Source organism: Typopeltis vanoorti, chromosome 11, assembly GCF_054136105.1.
Source record: "Typopeltis vanoorti isolate ZY-2024b chromosome 11, IOZ_Tvanoo_1.0, whole genome shotgun sequence".
Lineage (NCBI taxonomy): Eukaryota > Metazoa > Arthropoda > Arachnida > Uropygi > Thelyphonidae > Typopeltis > Typopeltis vanoorti.
In genome coordinates this window covers 48,880,887-48,898,544 of record NC_143559.1, presented here as the reverse complement: position 1 = coordinate 48,898,544, position 17,658 = coordinate 48,880,887, and the positions used below count along the sequence as shown (strand labels likewise).

At 36.0% G+C, this 17,658-nt stretch overlaps 1 protein-coding gene across 2 annotated transcripts in view; it reads left to right on the top strand.

Moving 5' to 3' along the window:
• The window catches only part of l(2)k09848 (WD repeat domain 74 lethal (2) k09848), a 102,307-nt gene that overhangs the window by 3,747 nt on the left and 80,902 nt on the right, over positions 1–17,658 (top strand). Inside the window, exon 3 of one of the 2 annotated variants that reach the window (XM_090400456.1) lies at positions 8,005–8,126. The exons of the other annotated variant lie outside the window; for it this stretch is intronic. Coding sequence (XP_090256582.1) covers positions 8,005–8,126 — 122 coding nt within the window. The remainder of the gene's footprint in view (positions 1–8,004; positions 8,127–17,658) is intronic. 2 annotated transcript variants of the gene reach the window in all.

The following is a 17,658-nucleotide window of genomic DNA, read 5'->3' as shown; positions in this document are numbered from 1 at the left end:
AGCTAAAACTGGTTTGAACACTGTCTTGTATATAGCTAATTTAGTGTTCCAACTAATTTCTCTCTTATTCCATATGAATTTATTCAATTGACTTCCCACCATACCAGCTTTGCTGATTCTGTTGTCTATTTCTATATTTAATTTACCATCTTCACTAAAAATCATGCCTAAGAAGCTGAAATGTTTTAGTTGTTCCACAGGTTCTCCATTCACAACACAGTTGACATTTTCGATGATTCTGCCTGTTTTCATTGTCTTTGTTCAATTTAGTTAGAGAATCTGGCAGACTTGTAGCGGTTTTATTTAGAAGTATAACATCAATCGCATAAAGCAAAGAGCTAACATTAACATCTCCAATTTTGATATCATGTTTAATACCACTTTTCTTCATATAGATAATGAATAACAGAGGGGATAATGTACATCCTTGTCTCACACCAGATTTAACATTAAACCATCTTCCTGTACTTCCTTCAATTCTAACTGCTGACTTTCCACTCAAATAAAGACTAAGTATTGCTTGATATAATGCCCCATTGACACCATTTAACTGTAGCGTATCGAATAGCTTCTCTCTTGGCACCTTGTCATATGCCTTTTCCAAATCCACAAAACTTAAATACAGATCTTTGTTATATTCCCATACTTTTTCGACTATTTGTCGTAAAGTGAAGATCTGATCCTGACATCCTGAATCCAGCTTCTTCTTCACCAAGCTTTTCTTCCACAATTCTTCTCAACCGTTTCACAAGTATATTTGCATAGATTCTGCCAGGAACACTCAATAGGGAAATACCTCTGTAATTCTCACATTGTTTTATTTCCCTTTTTATATATCGGTACTATGAGAGCTCTACTCCAATCATCGGGAATTCGTTCCACTGTCCAGGCTTTCTGAACTATGCAGTGCAGCCACTGTAAGACTTTTATACCACCATACTTAAGCATTTCTTGTCAAATATCATATACTCCTGCTGCCTTTCCACATTTCAAGCCTTTGATGGCTTTTTCTACTTCAAGTATGGATATGTATTCCTGACTGCATGCCTGGTCAGTGTTTTTTACCACTCTGTTGTAATCACTGCTAGTTTCATTGAGCAGTTTTTCAAAGTAATTACTTCATACTTCAAGGATATCTTTTTTTTCCCATTTTCATGTCACCTTTATCATCTCTAACTCCTTTTAAAGCACTCTTTCCTCCATTCCTAAGCTTCTTCAACAACCTCCAGAATATTTTGCTACCTTCTTGATATTTATTTTCTATATTCTTGCCAAAGGCCTCCCATGACTTTTGTTTAGCTAGTTTTACACAGTGTTTAGCATTCTTGCATTTGTCTCTGTATTCTGTAAGAGCAAAAGCTGACTTACTTGCCAGGAACTTTTGATATGCTTTCTTCTTTTCCTTCACTGCTTCTTTAACTTCCTGTGTCCACCATGGAGTTCTAATTTTTCTATCCTTGCAGACAACTTCACCACATGCCTCTTTAGCTGAATCAATCAGGGCTTTCTTCAAGGCTTGCCACTGAATCTCCAAGGTTTGATTCTTGTTCTCAAACTCTTTCATTTTTTCTTCAATAATCTTTGTGTATTTTAGTCTACAGTTCACATCTGAGAGCTGCTCAACTTTTATTTGCTTTAAAACTTTCTTACAGGTTATTCTTTTCAATATGAAATTCAGTTTTATCCTGCTCAATACTAAATAGTGATCACTTCCAATTTCAAATCCTCTGTAGACTCTGGTGTCCTGTACTTGGGAGAAAACATCACTATCAACAATAACATAGTTAATGAGACTTTTCTTATTCCTTGCCTCTTCTCTCCATGTGAATTTGTGCTCATTTTTTATGTTGGAACATGGTGTTAGTAATAACCTGAGCAGAAATCCAACAGATATTTGCCATTATTATTAGCTTTGCTCTTTTCTCCAAATCTTCCCGAAATATGTTTTTATGTCTGACAATCATTTCCTACTCTGCTATTTAGATCCCCATCAAGGACCAACTTTTCCTTTTTCATTGTGTCAGTTGCTTTTTCTAAAGACTCAAAAAAATTCTTCCACTTCTACCTTAGTAGAACCTTCTGTGGGACCATAGGCACAAATAAGTGTCATTGTCCAGTTCCCTATTCTCATATTTGCCCACATTACTCTACTTGAGATTGACTGCCATTCAAGAAGATTAGCCTCGTATTTTGTGTTGAATACTATGGCTACTCCTTCTTTTCCTTGATTGTCATTGCCTGAATATAACATTTTGTATTTATTGCTCAGAAAGATCTCTCCAGTTTTTGTCTTTTTTGTTTCATTCACCTGTATTATGTCGATCTGGTACTTATCTAATTCCTCAGCTAGCTCCATTTCTTTGCCATTCAGGCTTCTTATGTTGACAGTGCATCTTTAACTCTGGTGATGCTGAGTTGGGGTGTGTTTTCAGATTTGTTCCAGGTGCTGACTTTTTGCTGTTCGCCCTGGTTCCCTGGCGAAAACTATGGGGGCCTTGTTTAGGTGACGCCCCAGCCGGCATGAAATTTTGTCATGTTGTACCATCATTTTTTATTTTGGTTTAACCAATAAGAATACAATTTGGTCGGCTAAATCCCATATTGCCAGCCCATCCTCGTTTGTTCAGTATCCAAGTAGATACCCAACTGGGTGCAACATGAGAAGGTGAGGATTGGACATTAGGTCAGAAGCCCTTATCGGTTCTCCGCATTCCTTTAAAGGCTATGTGGAAGTGTCCTCTTAGTTATACAGCTTTGACCCTTAAGCATCCCTTTGTTTTCTAAAGTTTCTTGGCAAATCATTAAAAAGAATTGTCTGTATTATGTTATCATCAAATTTTTGATAGATAACTCAAGGAATGTACAAGATCTGTGATAGTATTACATGAAGAATTTACATTATTACTAACTTCCTGTTTTCAGTTTTCCTCTAAATTAGTCAGTTTCTATCAGAATGCCAATATTATCAGATTTTTTTTAACTCTTCTTACTTCATCAATCCTTTGGTCTTTCTCTGGGTCCTTTTCTTGCTATCCTTGTGCATCCATAACATGTTTTACTGACATATTTCTACACTTTTGTTTCCCTTACTGAGTCACTCTCCTTACTTGTTCTTTGTACTCTTCATGTAACTGATTATTGTCATTATGCATCTTATACTCCCTCCAAAGTGCCTTCTTCCAGATTTTATGCATACACCCTCATTCATCCATTCCTACCCTATTTAGCATTTTGATCTTCTGAATACAATCATACATTGATGCAGTCATTTTCAGATTGCATCTGGTCCGACTTCTACTATCTAGTCCTAGTTCTTTTATAATTTACATTGAATTGTTTGTGCAACTATGTAGTTGATTGCTCTCTGTTTACTAACAAGTATATGGTTACACTGAAGATGCTGGTTTGAAATCCAACAGAATATTAGTAACTTAATAAATAATACATATTTTGTTTCTCTGGTGTTTATACCATAAAGTCAGGCTATCTCAGTTTATATTTATAGAAACATTCCATGTCTGTGATATACATGTATAGTATTAGCATCATTGGGTGATTGCTAGTGTATAAATATAACTCATGTATCTTCCACTGACAAACAAACTCCAAAGCCTAATATGTTGCCTGCCTGCTTGTAGATCCCAAAGTCTTAATCTTGCATGCTTCAATAAAACAATAACTGCCATCCCATGGCTTAGATCACAACTGTTTTATTTCTTTTGCTAGTGTTATGTGTACGTTGGTCTGTAGTTTATACTGATAAGGTATTTGTTTGATTTTTATTTTTAAAGCATTCCTTATACATTTTTCTTTGTATTGTTCTTTTACATTACTCCTTTGGAGCCAAATCATGCTTGTTTGATTTTTGTTAGAAAGAAATAAAAGGAATCTTCTTTACTCTGTATACTAAAACACTCACCTAATCTTTGTATTATTCTGAAAGTTTTGTGTTCCAAATTGTTGCCTTTTCACATTTCCTGTTGGTATGTCTAGCATACATCTACTCAATTCCTAAAAAGGGGGCAAATCTTTACCATCACTCTCAAAAGCAACTGAGTCAACGTTACTAGTCTACTTTTGTATTACCTGGAACCTTTTCAACTTTTTACTATCTAATTGTGAGTATAGACTGCATCACTGTTGATTGATAACGGATTTTCTTGCTTATGTCACCATAGAAAACTTTGGTAGAATGGTTGCTCTTTATTTCAAAGTCATTGGATCAAATGTCTTAAGTATGCTTTCATTTTATGGTTCACCTTTTGTAACTAGTTTACCATATCGATCTCTCTTTCTCTCTGTTTGCAGATCTAGAATAGTGGACAGATTATCCTCAAACTTTGCAACCAATACTAAAGTACCACAGAACCATTTATTCATCTACTCTCTTCCTTCCATATATCATTGGTCTTCTCCATTTGATTGCAAATCCAATCCATAGTATTGCTGATGACCGCATTACACTTGTTTGATAAAATTTTCACTACATAAAATGAACAAAACTTTTAGATTATCCACTTCTATAAGTAGTATTTCCAAACCATTCTTCCAGTTATCAGGATTCTGGTAACCTTATCTCTTGTAAAATAAACTCAATCCTGTCTTATTCCTATAAATTAAAGATGCCAAGAAATTATATTCTTGGTTTAATCTTTTATCCAAGTGCAATCAAACAAAGTTTGTGTGTGAAGTAACTTCATGATTGGGCAACTCATATATAGAGACTAATGACTTCACATCACTTGCCTTAATATTCCATGATGCAAAGTACATATCCTTACAGACATATATAATGCTATGCATTATGGGAAGGGTCACCACCCAGATCAGTTTTGACTTTTATTGAGGTCTCATCAGTGGGAGCCAGACCTAGAAGTAATTCCAATGTTAAAGTAATGCAGAAGTCACATTTCCATATACAGGGTTACTATCCTGTCTGGGTAGTGACCTTTCCCATAGTGTTTCAACTTTTGTCTTATTCCTCACTTCATGAAACTAGGTTTTCTCTTTCAGTAATAGACAATACTTCACTTTGGAACAACTGTTGACCTTATATGAGTTGCAGATTAATCTACCCATTTAATGCTGAAATCTGGGAAGGTTCTCGGTTCTTGATTCATTATTAACAATAGCAACCAGATTAAACCCCCATCTTTTTCTGATTTTCTATACTCTCTTTCACATAGATATTCATGTTCTTCTGTGTGCATTTCCTGTGGATATTTCAATGGTCACTGTTTATCCTCTACTCTACTCTAAATCTGTTAGGACATAATGTGATTAGTCACCATCCCTTCATATCTGTTGTGCAAAAACATGTTCATTCTTGCTTATTCTCCCTGCTGTCCTTGGAAACATTCTCTTCATATTTTCCCTAAAAAGTGCAATCTGCAGATTGTCATATCTTACATCCACAGCAGTGGTATACTATAGACAGAACAGCCTCTTGTTTGGGTCATCATAAAACTGTTCCCCCCCCCCCCCCTGCCTGCCTTATTACCTGGAAAAAAATAATAATAACTACACACCTTGTTCATGCATATTCTCATTACTAATTTCCCATCAGCAAATTTCTTCCAGAGTAGTCTTGTTTTTTAGGCTCCTAATTTTATCAGCTCTGGCTTTGTTATACCACCTTATCTTATTCTGTTATCTATTTCGCACATGCATGCACACATTATCTCTCACTGAACATTGTATCGAAGTATCTAAAATAGTGCATTACTCGTTGCTTTTTGTTTGCCTTTCATTTTGATATTTTTTGTACTGTTGCTGATTTTTCATACCTGATTTTTTACTGCATTTATTTAATTTAATTTGATTCATCATTATCAGTGGCTTTTTTTGCAGGCACTAAAGCACCCATGGCCTTCTAAGTATCCTTGGATTTCCTAACTATGATACAAAGATAAGGTGGTTAGCCCTGTGTCTCTAAGTATTCTTGTCTTTAAATTGTGTGTGTTCTACTGGCCAGTTTGCCTGTTCTGGGGGACGAAAAACCGAGTTTCCAAGTGACTCCCCCCACCTCCATATGAGACCAGCTAACTCACCTTTCATCGAAAGAGACCAGATAAAGATTCCTTGCATCACTGACAGGAATCAAACCCAGGTCTTTCCAACCACAGGGCTTCATCTATACTGACTGAGCTGTGGATGCTCATTTAATTTGATTACTGAGTCTAAAAAACTTGTAAGGGTAGGGTTTAAGAGGATGATGCCATTTCAGGATCTTCAGTAATGATGCCCTTCGGTTGGAAACACCAAGGTTCAAATCCTGTTTAGGAGATGCAAAGAGCCTTTCAACTGAAGGTGAGGTAGTCTCATATGGAAGTGTCATGATTTTCATTTTGTAAGACACAATCTGACCACCAATACATGCAGTTGACAGATAGTGTAATAATTTATATAGGATTTACTATCTTGCCATAAAATTAAGCCAGGTAGTTTCTGTAATGCCATGACAGGCCATTGAGCCTTACATCTAAGGCTGGGGTAGGGGAAGTCTCATGCATCCAAATTTGTTGAGGTTTGAGAAGTTTTTTTAGAGCTGAGGCTGATTCCAGGAATAATCATTCATATTTGTACTTGCTGCCGTGTAATATAGTGGTCTTCTTCCAGCATATTCTGTGGTGGGTGTCCAATGCATTGTCAGCAAGCCCTGAGTGATCATATTGGTGAAACTGGATGTAGTCCTTGTGTTCAGATATCCTGATATTGGCTGTCCTGCCTGTTTGGCTATAGTAGGACAGCTTGCAACTGCAGGGGACCTGGTATATTCCATACAGGTCTAGGGGAAGTGGCTGGTCTTTGGAGGAGATAAGAGATGCCAATTGCTTATGTGGTTTGTAACAAGTTGTGAGGTAATATTTTTTTAGGATTTTTGTTAGTTTTTCGGACGTACCCCAGATATAAAGAATGGTGATAGATTTAGAGTAATCTCTGTTATGAAGGGGGTGGTTAATTGGTTTTAATATTTTTTTTGGTTAAGGTTTGGATATGATTAAGTTCAGTAGTCAAGGCATTGTTATCTGAACTGATTCATTTTGCCCTGCTATATAAAGGTGTTTATAATCCTATACAAGGGAGGGCCTGCTGGTGAATGTATTCACCTATATGTATAGGTTTTCTGTAAACAGAGAAAGCCAGGGATCCATTAGGCTGGCATGTAATCAGAGTATCTAGGAAAGGGCCACTATTGTTGTTTTCCTTTTCCAAGGTAAACTGGATCCTGGGGGTGTTGATTGTTTAGATGTGTTAAGAAAATGAGGAGTATGTATCCAGGCCATGCAGCCAAATAGCAAACACATCATCCTTGTAGCATATAGCCAAACAGTGGGTTTATATGGGGCAGAATTTAAGGCATTTTCTTCAAAGGTCTCTATAAAGAAGTTGGCCAGGGGTGGAGAGAGAGCAAAGAACCATGACTGTCCCCTCTATCTGTTTGTAGAATTTTCTTTGCCAAATGAAATAGCCTGAGTTCATGGTGAACTGAAATAGGGCTGATATTGGGAGAAATTTGGCTTGGATGAGGTCTAAGGCACCTTTGAGTGGGACAGTCATGGACTCCAACATGCTTACACAATTTCCATTATGTAAGCGTGTTGGAGTGAGAGGTTTTCTATACTGACTTTAAAGTGGGCTGAGTTTTTTATCTGAAGGTGTGTTGCCAGTACATTGTGTGTGCACTTTGGCTAATTTGTATGTAGGTGAATCAATGCCATCCATAATGGGATGTAATGGTACATTCTGCTTATGGATTTTTGGTTGTCATCAAATATAAAGTCTCAATCACTCTTTGGCCTGAATCCAACTTATTATTCAATAGGTCCTGGGTAGCTGTGTTCTGCTCATCTTTTTTATAATATTCTTATAATAAAAATTAATATAATTCTTGAATGTTAGTTATTTTATTATTATACAGCATAATATAAAAACTGGTAAAAATTACATGTTGTGACTAGAAAGTGAAGGATTATTATGAATTTTCCCCCCCCCTCCCCCAAGGTACTCTTAGGCCTGAGAAGTCAAGTTGTGAAAACCTATAACAGAAAACTGAAATGTTTTACTAATTCAGTCAATGTCAAAGGAGGAGAAGGACCTCTGAAAGGATTGGGAGTATACGATGGGTATGTATTTCAATTTAACAAAAAATACAAAAAAAAACAGGAGTCTCTTCTTTACTCAAGTAGTGTATCCTATGAAAATGCTGTGTTAAGTGAAAATGTGTTAATGAAATATAGTAAACAATGAAAAAAGATATTTGAAAGAAAATTATTTTGTTGAAAAATGTTTAGAGAAGGTAGTTTGCAGTGACTTTTTTTTTGTGTGTGTGTACATCTCACAGCTTTGCCTACATTCAGGCAGACTTGCATATTACAATCAAGGTTAGGGTCAGTATTCCTAAGTTCTTTTATGTTCTTTGCCACACTCCTGTCTCTTAATTCACATTTTTGCTCTAAAGTGTTAACTTTTCACTTCTTTTTATCATCGGCATTCACCATTTCCCTGTTCCATTTATCCATATCAGTGTTGATGTATAATTTATTAATATGAAAATCCTATATAATGTAGTAGACATTAGTTAACACACTGTTTATAAGAAACTTTTGGAACACTTATATTTGATGTCATTAAAGACCTTTATTAATCCATAATCGTAGATTAATCCATAAATATGCTGTATATTTATGCATTAATAAATTAATCCAGAAATTTATATGGATTAATTCATCAGCTATGCCAGTTCTGGAGCCCGGATAAAATTTGGGGAGACTGAGATGGTGCCGTACCTCTCTGTTAAGGAGACTCATGGCCATGTATCATCATACGATTATTATTAACACACTATAGGCGTTATGTGATTTTTTTTTTTTTATTTAATGGTGGCTTGAATTACAATGCTGACTACCCTTATATTATGTATGTTTGCCATGGTATAACTGTTTATGAAGACATGTGCATCACTTGAAATTATAAAGCAGCTCTTGGCAAAAACACCAATTTTAAATAAATTATAATATCAATTATTAACTGTATTCATTCGAAAAGCATGTTATTAAAAACCACGTAGAGTGAGGGATTCCCTTATATGTTATTGCTTTAGTTTCTTGTGTTTGGCATGCATGCCTCTTAAGAAAGAAATCAATAAGAAAATGCTGAAGTGTTCTACAGAATACTGTATGTTTGTTCGCTATATGTTAATTTGAACATCTGTAATGTCAACAGCTTCCAGGATTGAGACCACATGTTTTTAGATAAATAATGAGTTTAATAAAACTAAACAAATATAATCCTATAAGTTTCGTAAGTCACCAGATTTATATCGTCTAGGATATTAGCATAAGTTGTACAAAAAAGAGATTAGAAATAATTAATTACACATATTAGATGTTATCAGAACTTCACAGTTGGTATATATGTACCAATTGTGATATATGTACTGCTGTGTTTTGATAAGCACAACTGTCATTTAATATAATTTTTTTCCAGCAACTTTTTACATTTAAAGTTATTTTAATTCTTAATAGATTCACAAAATTTTCAGCAATCAGGGATATCAGCAATGCATGGAAAGCTTTGAATCATCATCAAATTCCTGATATGTATTCTCAAGGTGTACAGAATATTATGTGGTAGTATGACATGAAAAAGTTACATCATTATTAACTTCCTATCAATAATTTTCCTCCAAATGAATCTTATCTGAGAAGTTTGAAAAGATGCTTAAATAATGCACATAATGCCAGAAATCCGAGTATACTAAAGAAATTGGCTGTGCAGGCTAAAGGCAATCCAAAAGATTATCATTATGTTGCAAGTAAAAGAAAGAAAGAAAGAATGAATGAATGTGGGATAATAACTATACTGATGCAAATGGTACCCACTGTCTTAGAAGATTGTTCAGCTAATGAGTACTCACTTTGCTGAGAGGTATCAGGAGTTTTTAACATAGCACACAGTGTTATCCCTGCATTGGATGAAGAGATAGAGGTGCACGAGAGGGAGATTCTGGACCATTGCAAAACCTGGATAAGAATTTAACAATAAGGATAGATAAGATAACAGCACGTATGCAAAACGAATATTCATCCAAGCTGTCTAAGTCCCTGACATGCTTGTATAATTTGAGTCTCATCTTGGGAAAGAATGTATGATAATTCTATTGCACAAGAATAGTGTAAAAGACAGTATCTCTGAAGAGGTTGTGAAGATTTTAGAAAAGTAGTTGTTAGAACTCACATACAAAAATGGGTTAACAGACAAACTATACTTTCCAATGAACTATATGTGTTTACTTAAGGGAGGCCATGTCTGAGCAAGTTGCTCATATTTTATGTATTAATAAATACTACATTCATAGAATGATTTGAATAGGCTGGAAGTGTTGTGGTCAAATGATAATGGCTATCACATTCAGTGATAAATTGAGTGTAAAGTTATGCATTTTGATGGAAAAAGTTATGAAATGTCCATTGCATATTTATATTAGTGGGATTATGCTTAGAGTAACTAATGAGGCTAGAGATGTTGAAGTTATGGTTGTAGAAAGTTGAAGTTCAAAGGTCACATGCCAAAAATTGCAAATACAATTCAGAGGATAATTGTAATGTTGAAACAAACTCTGACTTGTAAGGATAAGGAAGTCATTTTGTATCTTCATAAGACTTTGACTGATCTGTACTGTGTACACATTTGGTCTTCCTGGCTTTGGAGGAGATAAAGGAGCTGTGGAAAAGTAGCAAAGAAGAATTATAAAAATGATAGCCAGATATGAATGTAGATTATGAGAATAGATTGAAAGTATGTATGCTGCAGTTGCCAGTTGATGGGAGAAAGAGGAGTGATATGATTGAAGGCTTTACACCTCTGAAAGGATGTTATAAGATATCAGTTGATAAAATTGTTCATGATATGGAAAGTGAGGAGAAGAGGATAAGTGTGTGTGTGGGGGGTATCTGCGAAAGTTAAGTTTGTGTGCAGTTAAGAAAGAGTTGAAAGAGCTAGATTTTTCTGTCACTGGGCAGTGAATGAGTGGAGCAACTTGCACACACACACACACACAGTTGTGTGTTTGTGGGCAAATGCTGTTGTGTCTTAGGACCTCTTGTGTGTGGAGCTAAGAGCTAAGGGTGGGGGGAACTCATAGAGATGAAGTGTGTTTATGTTCTAATAGGGCCTGAATCATATGATAATGCATTATCATCATCATCACGAACCATGGGTTCACTGCTCGTTGGTGTCCAATGCCTCCTTCACTATCTTCTTCCACCTTTCTTTATCCAGTGCACAGTGTCGCAGTTTCTGTAAACCCATTCTACACCACCAGTCCTTTATGTCGTCTATCCATTCTCTGTATGGTCTACCTCTTATGTTTACACCGTCCATAATACCAAACATGAATGTCTTTATCTTCCGGTCCTCACTCATTCTGCAGATGTGTCCAAATAATTGCAGCTTCCATTTTATAATCTTCTGCATTAGATTCCCCTTTGGTTGTATCTTCCAATAGAGCTCTTCATTTGTGACTTTCTGTACCCATCCTATTCTGAGAATCTTCCTGTAACAAGTTCTTTCAAATGCCAAAATTCGTTTTCTTGATTCCTTATTGTATGGATCTGAAACCCACGTTTCAGATCCATACAGTACTGCTAAAGATGAATGTTTCCAGTACTCTTAGTTTTGTTTGCAGGCTGATCACTTTGCTTTTCCAGAAGTTATTCTTGGCCTTCGATTTGTTCTTCCTTTTGCAATCATGATCTTTATTTCTTTTTTACAGTCCAAATCATATGTCATTTTACTTCCTAAATATGCAAATTGTTCTACATTTTCTATATCAATCAATTCCATCCACTTGTATCTTTTGTTTCATGTTCTTCTCACTAAATACCATTGTCTTTGTTTTTTCCAAGTTCATAATAAGTCCAAATCTTTTCCCTTTCTCATTTAGCAGTTTCAATGTTTTTTGTGGTTCTCTTTCATCTTCAATAATGACATTCTCATCTGTAAATCTCAGATTGCTAATTCTCATACCATGCATTGATATTCCTTTTGCATCTTCCTTCATTTTATCCATTGCTCTTTCTAAATGTGCGATGAAAATGCTTGGTGATATTGGTTCCCCCCCCACCCCATCTCGTACCTCTGCTTGTTTTAAACCATTTCCCCAAATCATCACCTATTCTAACTGCTGCAACTGCATTGTTATAAGCATCTTTTAATATAGCTATTAGTTTTTTGTCAATTTCATGGGATTCTAGCACTGCTAATGTCACTTTCTGGTCGATACTGTCAAATGCCTTTTGAAAATCAACAAAGCAAGCATATATGCCAAAATTCTGGCATATATGCTTGCTTATATGTTTTTGTTTATTCCTCCTACCTTTCTCTGCTATTAACCGCATTGTCAAAATCTGTTGAATTGTAGTTCTATCTTTCTTAAATCCTGCTTGCTCATCTGCAAGGTATGCTTCCAATTATGTTCTCAGTCTTCCTGTCAATATCATCAACATCACCTTACCAAGATGACTTGTCAAAGCAATTGTCCTATAATTTTTACATTCTAGCTTATTTCCTTTCTTGTATAATGTCACTAATATCGATTTCACCCACTCCTCTGGCATTTTCCCTTCTTTTCATACCATATTACATAGTTGGTGCATTTCTGTAACCATACTTTTGCCACCATATTTAATCAAAGGGCGCTTAAGGGTCAAAGCTGTATAACTGAGAGGAGACCTCCACATAGCTTTTAAAGGAATGCGAAGAACAGACCAGGACTTCTGACCTAATGTCCAATCCTCATCTTCTCGTGGTGCACCCTGTTGGGTATCTACTGGGATACTGAACGAATGAGGATGGGCTGGCAATTTGGGATTTAGCCGACCAACAAATTGTATTCTTATTGGTTAAACAAAAATAAAAAATGATGGTACAACATGACAAAATTTCATGCCGGCTGGGACGTCGCCCGGTTAAACAAGGCCCCCATTGTTATTCTCCAGGGAACCAGGGCGAACAGCGAAAAGTCAGCTACTGGAACAAATCTGAAAACAAACCCCAACTCAACATCACCAGAGTTAAAGATTGGTACTGTCAACATAAGAAGCCTGAATGGAGAAATGGAGCTAGCTGAGGAATTAGATAAGTACCAGATCGACATAATAGGGGTGACTGAAACAAAAAAGACAAAAACTGGAGAGATCTTTCTGAGCAATAAATACAAAATGTTATATTCAGGCAATGACAATCAAGGAAAAGAAGGAGTAGCCATAGTATTCAACACAAAATACGAGGCTAATCTTCTTGAATGGCAGTCAGTCTCAAGTAGAGTAATGTCGGCAAATATGAGAATGGGGAACTGGACAATGAGACTTATTTGTGCCTATGGTCCCACAGAAGATTCTACTAAGGTAGAAGTGGAGGAATTTTTTGAGGCTTTAGAAAAATCAACTGACACAATGAAAAAGGAAAAGTTGGTCCTTGTTGGGGATCTAAATAGCAGAGTAGGAAATAATTTTCAGACATACAAAGATATTTTGGGAAGATTTGGAGAAAAGAGCAAAGCTAATAATAATGGCAAATATCTGTTGGATTTCTGCTCAGGACATGGACTGGTTATTACTAACTCCATGTTCCAACATAAAAATGTGCAAAAATTCACATGGAGAGAAGAGGCAAGGAATAAGAAAAGTCTCATTGACTATGTTATTGTTGATAGTGATGTTTTCTCCCTGGTACAGGACACCAGAGTGTACAGGAGATTTGAAATTGGAAGTGATCACTATTTAGTCTTAAGCAGGATAAAATTGAATTTCATATTGAAAAGAATAACATGTAAGAAAGTTTTAAAGCGATTAAAAGTTGAGCAGCTCTCAGATGTGAACTGTAGACTAAAATACACAAAGATTATTGAAAAAAAAATGAAAGAGTTTGAGAACAGGAATCAAACCATGGAGATTCAGTGGCAAGCCTTGAAGAAAGACCTGACTGATTCAGCTAGAGAAGCATGTGGTGAAGTTGTCTGCAAGGATAAAAAAATCAGAACTCCCTGGTGGACACAGGAAGTTAAAGAAGCAGTGAAGGAAAAGAAGAAAGCATATCAAAAGTTCCTGGCAAGTAAGTCAGATTTTGCTCTTACAGAATACAGAGACAAATGCAAGAATGCTAAACACTGTGTAAAACTAGCTAAACAAAAGTCATGGGAGGACTTTGGCAAGAATATAGAAAATAAATATCAAGAAGGTGGCAAAATATTCTGGAGGTTGTTGAAGAAGCTTAGGAATGGAGGAAAGAGTGCTTTAAAAGGAGTTAGAGATGATAAAGGTGACATGAAAATGGGAGAAAAAAGATATCCTTGAAGTATGGAGTAATTACTTTGAAAAACTGCTCAATGAAACTAGCAGTGATTACAACAGAGTGGTAAAAAACACTGACCAGGCATGCAGTCATTAATACATATCCATACTTGGAGTAGAAAAAGCCATCAAAGACTTGAAATGTGGAAAGCCAGTAGGAGTAGATGATATTCGACAAGAAATGCTTAAGTATGGTGGTATAAAAGTCTTACAGTGGCTGCACTGCATAGTTTAGAAAGCCTGGGCAGAGGGACGAATTCCCGATGATTGGAGTAGAGCTCTCATAGTACCGATATATAAAAAGGGAAATAAAACTGAATGTGAGAATTACAGAGGTATTTCCCTATTGAGTGTTCCTGTCCTGGCAGGATCTATGCAAGTATACTTGTGAAACGGTTGAGAAGAATTGTGGAAGAAAAGCTTGGTGAAGAAGAAGCTGGATTCATGCTATCAGGATCAGATCTTCACTTTACTACAAATAGTCGAAAAAGAATGGGAATATAACAAAGATCTGTATTTACGTTTTGTAGATTTGGAAAAGGCATATGACAAGGTGCCAAGAGAGAAGCTATTCAATATGCTTCAATTATATGGTGTGAATGGGGCATTATATCAAGCAATACTTAGTCTGTATTTGAGTTGTAAATCAGCAGTCAGGATTGAAGGAAGTATAGGAAGATGGTTTAATGTTAAATCTGGTGTGAGACAAGGATGTATATTATCTCCTCTGTTATTCATTATCTATATGGATCACATTATGAAGGAAAGTGGTATTAAATATGATATCAAAATTGGAGATGTTAATGTCAGCTCTTTGCTTTATGCGGATGATGTTATACTTCTAAATAAATCCGCTACAAGTCTGCAAGATTCTCTGACTAAATTGAATAGCTGTTGTAATAGATATGGTATGAAAGTCAGCAATAGAAAGACAAAGAAAATGAAAATAGGCAGAATCATTGAAAATGTTAACTATGTTGTGAATGGAGAACCTGTGGAACAAGTAAAACATTTCAGCTACTTAGGCACGATTTTTAGTGAAGATGGTAAATTAAATATAGAAATAGACAACAGAATCAGCAAAGCTGGTATGGTGGGAAGTCAATTGAATAAATTCATATGGAATAAGAGAGAAATTAGTCGGAACACTAAATTAGCTGTATACAAGACAGTGTTCAAACCACAAACCATTTTTAACTTATGGATCTGAGAGCTGGGTCAGAAGTAAAACATTTGACCAAAGACTAGAGACCGCAAACATGAGAGTCCTGAGAAAGATTAGAGGCATGAGCAGATGGCATCAATGGCAATATCATATTAAAAACGAGGATATTAGGAAAGAACTTGACATTGTCAGCAGGGCCGGCGGAAGCAGTCATGCGGTGCATGCGGGCGCCGCTACGAAGGGGGCGCTGCTGCCGAGGCACATTCATAAGTTCATTTTTAAGAAACAAAATTTTTATCATGAAAACAAAAAATTTTCAGAGTGATCAATATTAAAATAAATAAGCGGATACACCGAATAAAAATTAAACAAAATTGTTACTTAAGTATAAAGAGCTAATAAGCTTCATTTCGGCAATGAAAACATTACTTAAATTAAGGGGATATTAAATCCCACATAGTTTTAAAACCGAATAAGAAACTCAAAGATCGGAATCAGAGAGTTTCTTGCCGAATATAGTATAGTATAGTAAACTATAAGGTATCGGCGACACTAGCGTTAGCCAATGCAAGTGATCCTAGTACGTAGTACAATACCGGGCAACTCGTTGCAAAGGTGGAGGAAGTTCAGATCGCTATTCTTAGGTATTTTCCATAATGTAAAAACACATTTCCTAGGAAATGTATGCTGTTATTACATTATGGAGGGAGGTCACTACCCAGACCGGTTTCAGCCTTTTTTGAGGCTTCATCAGTGAGTAGCTAGACCTAATACCAAAGTGTATAACGAAAAGAACTTATGTACTCTGCGAACGAGTGCAATGGTTGCACCTGTTTGGAAAACTCGTTCGCAGAGTACATAAGTTCTTTTCGCTATACACTTTGGTATTAGGTCTAGCTACTCACTGATGAAGCCTCAAAAAAGGCTGAAACCGGTCTGGGTAGTGACCTCCCTCCATAATGTAATAACAGCATACATTTCCTAGGAAATGTGTTTTTACATTATGGAAAATACCTAAGAATAGCGATCTGAACTTCCTCCACCTTTGCAACGAGTTGCCCGGTATTGTACTACGTACTAGGATCACTTGCATTGGCTAACGCTAGTGTCGCCGATACCTTATAGTTTACTATACTATATTCGGAAAGAAACTCTCTGATTCCGATCATTGAGTTTCTTATTCGGTTTTAAAACTATGTGGGATTTAATATCCCCTTAATTTAAGTAAAAAAATTGTATATTGCCGCATCTTTGATCAGCCAGCTGTTTACAATTTTGCAGTGAGAGCAGGCTAAATGCTTGCCTACAGAATGTTGTGTCTAGTGCAGTCTATCTGAAGTGAAACGGTGAACGGTTTTTATGTGCAGAAACGAATTTTCGTACAAAACATTTGTTGCTAGTTAACCAGTCATATGGTACGCATCTCAGTAGGCTACTGACAGTAGCGCAGTGTGGACTATTATTGCGTCTCTATGTCGTGTTGTTTAATCATTTCTTGTGGGTATAAAATAGAATGGGAATCAAAAATTAAAAAAAAGTTATCCGGTGCAGAAAATCATAAGCGTCATGCTGTGAAAGAAGCAGAATTTAAGATACAAACTGGGGCTCTTAATAAATTTATTAAAATATTAAAATATTCTGATGCAGATTGTAACCAACTTGATACATCAGAAATCAGGGTTGAAGAAAAATGTGCGCATCATCCAGTTTGCATCCAGTTTGCAACTATTGAACAAGATATCAAGACGCAGGATTTAAGTGAAAAACAGTTAAGAGAAGGTTTGGTTGTAGTTGACCATGAAACTAACACGTTAGTCTCTGTAAATTTAGAAGATCCAGGTGAATGGGGAAATATTGATGAAAAATTACGAGTTGTTTTAATTGAAATGGGGCCTGTTCAAAATAAAAATATAATATATCCCATAGATACATATGGTTGTAAATTTGGCGACACGTATTATAATAGAAAAATAGAAAACAGGGAGCTCGTGCCAAGAACATGGCTCATTTATTCCGAAACTTTAAATTCTGTTTTTTTTGCTTTTGTTGCAAACTTTTCGCACCTACCGAATCAAGTAGTCTTGTAGAAGGTTATAACGATTGGAGAAATGTAAGTACAACTTTGCATAGACATGAGAC